General features: G+C 42.1%; 1 protein-coding gene across 3 annotated transcripts in view; it reads left to right on the top strand.

Moving 5' to 3' along the window:
• Window positions 1-764: 764 nt before the first annotated feature.
• MINA (MYC induced nuclear antigen) overlaps window positions 765-3,640 on the top strand; it is an 11,409-nt gene continuing 8,533 nt past the window's right edge. For all 3 annotated transcript variants that reach the window (XM_009079721.1, XM_009079723.1, XM_009079722.1), the window contains exons 1-2: window positions 765-1,197; window positions 2,559-2,678. In XM_009079721.1, coding sequence (XP_009077969.1) covers window positions 766-1,197; window positions 2,559-2,678 — 552 coding nt within the window. In that variant the 5' untranslated portion in view covers window position 765. The remainder of the gene's footprint in view (window positions 1,198-2,558; window positions 2,679-3,640) is intronic.

Genomic DNA, 3,640 nt, shown 5'->3' on the forward strand with positions numbered 1-3,640 from the left:
TTGTATAGCCCTTAGTGGGTGGTGCCGTACTGGTGTTGGTGTCTCCTGACTGCAGCAGTTGCCTGCCCTGCAGATCCTGCTTAAGCCTTTGGTGTTCAGCCCTTGGGTTTATGATGTGTGAGCCAGTGTGAAAGGACAGCTTACCCTAGCACACACCACACCAACTACTGCCTTTAGTTACTTGGATTCTGCTCTTGAAATGTCACACATCCTTCTCCATTGTGCTCTGTCATTGGGAAATCTTCATTGTACTTTCTCCTCTCTCAATGTTAATGAATTTCAAGGAAGCAAAATAGAGTAAAAGTTTGTGATCCTGTCCTCTCTCTCCACCTCCCTCTGCATGTTGCTGTTAAATCTCTTAAAGCTGAGTTGATTTTTTGAAATAATGTGCAGGTCTTGCTACAGAAGACCAGTTGACCACAGGTTCTGTGTGGGTGGGTACCTGCATTTGTAAAGATCCATTGGGCCATTGGGTTTCATATGTTTTTTAGTATAAACTCAGCTGTGGGGTTTGAGCTTCTGGGAGCAATGGCTCCCAGCAGAGCCCTTTGGAGTTTGCTGAGGTTTGAGAGAGGATTGGAGGCCAGCTGTGGGCTTGCAGTTTGCTGCTGCTTGAAGCAAGTAATGAGCCTCTTGACACCAGATGTTGCCAGTATACTCTGATATCCCACTGGATAAGGCAAGAGTTGCTGCTCTGGGTCCATGAGCTCTTGAGGTTTTGTTACTGGTTGACTGTTTTGGTTCTCTTTCCTCTTGAACAGGAACATGCCCAAGAAAGGAGGGAAGCATGCTGAAATGGGGAAAGAAACACAGGCACAGTGTAAACGAGCAAAGATGGAAGCAGCTTGTTCTCCCTCAGTCATGAGTTTTGAGAGCCCAGAGAGCCTCTTCGAAAGCTTGATCTCTCCCATCAAAGAAGAGGTGTTTTTCAGGGAGTACTGGGAGCAAAAGCCACTGCTTGTTCAGAGAAATGATCCCCTGGTGGCTGCTTACTACCAGTCCCTGTTCCAGTTGGCAGATTTGAAGGAACTGTGCAGCCAGGGCCTATACTATGGACGAGATGTAAATGTCTGCAGATGTGTGAATGGAAAAAAGAAAGTTTTAAATAAAGAAGGCAAAGTGAATTACATGCAGCTGAAGAAGGATTTTGATCAGAAAAAAGCAACAATACAGTTTCATCAGCCTCAGAGATTTAAGGTTGGCTTGTTTCATTGGGTGTAATTAATGTATGCTTTATAATGTGGTCTGCTTTGCTCAAGTTGCACTAAGCTCAGCTTCATCTCTGTCCCCAGCAAATCCAGGGGGGAAGCAGTAGTTGAACTCATGACCTGCTGAAATCTATACATGAACTGTAATAAAATACAGTTTATACTTTTGCACTGCCCATCATATTTCAGTGCTCTGCAGCAAGAACAAAATCTGATCCATGCTATAATATTAAGTATTCTTTTTTTAATTTTGCTTTGTCACACAGAAGCTTAGAAGAAAATAAATGCACAAAATTGATGAATATGCATCTGTGTCTGCTTAAATTATCCCTTCTGCCCTGCTGTTTCCTTGTGCAAACGGAGGCTTATGTACCACTTTTCTTTAATGGAGGGCAAGGTGTGAAACCATGTGAAATATTTCCAGGATGCTCCACCATTCTTGCCAATGGATTGGCTTGGAATTGCACCATGGAAGTGTACCACCCTGTTTTAGCTGTGTCTCCTCAGTCTTTGTGCATGAGAACAAGACAATGGTGCTGCACAGTTATGTAAAGGACTTGGATGCTTTTAGGTACTTGGATTTCAGTAGTCCTTTTTTTTTGTCCCAAGGTGTCAACACAATTTAATTGTGAGGTTGACCCAAATAAGGATCCAAATACACAGCTGAGACCCATGTGTAGTGTCACTGGGTGATCTCAGATCTCTGTAATGGCCAGTGGCAGGGGCATCTGCAGGTGAAATCAAAATGCTGCATGGCTTGTGCTGAAATCTAGAGCTTGAGCCAAACAACCAAAATCTATGCAGGAAGCTGCACTTGAGCAGATCTGGTAGTTGGCATTTTCTGATCTTTCCCTTTGGTGCATTGTCTGTCACATGTTGGGTATGGAGGAGTAAAGTTTGTTCTCAAATATTCCCAAGTGATTGGAGTAACAGGTAAAAAGTCTCTAACCTTTGTATGTTCTCTTCAGTGCAGGCCCATATAATGCAAGTCCTGCATGTGTTTACTGTCTTAGAGTTGCTGTACTGTTTGTGTGATGATGGGTGGTTTATTTTCCTCAGTTTAGCCTCGTTTGCCTGGTTTTGCAGCCTAAAGATGGTGCAGAGAAGAGAACAAACACCAGTGGTGTGTTGGTGCACCAGAAATTTTGGTTTACCGACTGCCTTTGTGGCAGATCTCCTTTGCACCTACAGTGCTTGCCTTCAGGAGACACACTCCTACAGAGCACCTGCCTTCCCAGTTTCACTGTGGAAATGTGATCATTCTTCCTAAGCAATGGAGAGGCTGTGGGCCAGGCAGAAGCCTGGCTTGGCTAAGCTTTTCAGCAATAACAGTGTCATTTGTTTTTATAGGAGGAGCTGTGGAAGATTCAGGAGAAGCTGGAGTGCTACTTTGGGTCTCTGGTTGGGTCGAATGTCTACATTACTCCCCAGGGATCACAGGGCCTTCCCCCTCACTATGATGATGTTGAGGTAGGACAGCATGACCTAGTCTGTGAAGTTCTGTGTGGGCTTTTGCTGGTGGCAGTGGATATCCTCAAAAACTTACTATAGAAAAATGGTTTTTTTCCACTGAAAACTTATGGTAATTATTTGCAAGTGTTTCCTTATAGTTGATTTTCTTCTATATTTTTGCTGCAAATGTACTAATAATACTATCTAAGCATAGTATCATGTAAACTCTGCTTTCCACACCTGGTATTTCCATTGGATGAAAAGAGTTTTTCACAGCTGCAGAAGATTTCAAGTACCTTTTTCTTCATTTTCACTTTATTCAGGCCCCAAGAACTTGGAAGTCCTTTTTCCTTTCCTAAGTACTTGCTCTTTCTTTAACTGGACAGTGAAAACAGTTATGCTGTTTTTAAGAAGTTACTGATATGATGAGGTCTTGTGGACCAAATGCATTTTAAATCAACTTCTAAAAGAAGCACACTAATAGACACTGTCTTATTAAAATAGTTGGACTATCCCACTTAAATGAACCAAACCCCAAATCCCTTACACATATTGTTTGCTCTTTATTATTTTAATTTCCATTAAAAACATCTGGAGTTTAATTTTCCTTATGCTTCTTTTTCAGCAGCCACATATCCAGCATGTTCTGGCTTATGTCATCAATCCACAGGTCACAGCATTCCATAGAGGTTTCTGATGCTCTGTTGTTGGTGGACAAGTCCTCTCTCACCTGAAATTTTGAATATTTGTGTGGCAGATGTTATTTTTGAGTTTGTTTTGTAGAACTTATTAAGTGACTGGAGAGAAATGGGGATTTCTAAGTGCCTTAGGATAAAACAGATCACAACTCCTCTCTCTGTTGTCTCTAAATAGACCCCCAAAAATTAGTTCAAATGCAAATTTCTACATTATGGATACCTAAAAAGGCAATGTGAAAGGAATTGTCTGCCATACTGTGGAGTAGCTGAGAGCAGGGAAAG

The sequence above is a fragment of the Acanthisitta chloris genome, unplaced genomic scaffold, assembly GCF_000695815.1.
Source record: "Acanthisitta chloris isolate BGI_N310 unplaced genomic scaffold, ASM69581v1 scaffold9108, whole genome shotgun sequence".
Classification (NCBI taxonomy): Eukaryota; Metazoa; Chordata; class Aves; order Passeriformes; family Acanthisittidae; genus Acanthisitta; species Acanthisitta chloris.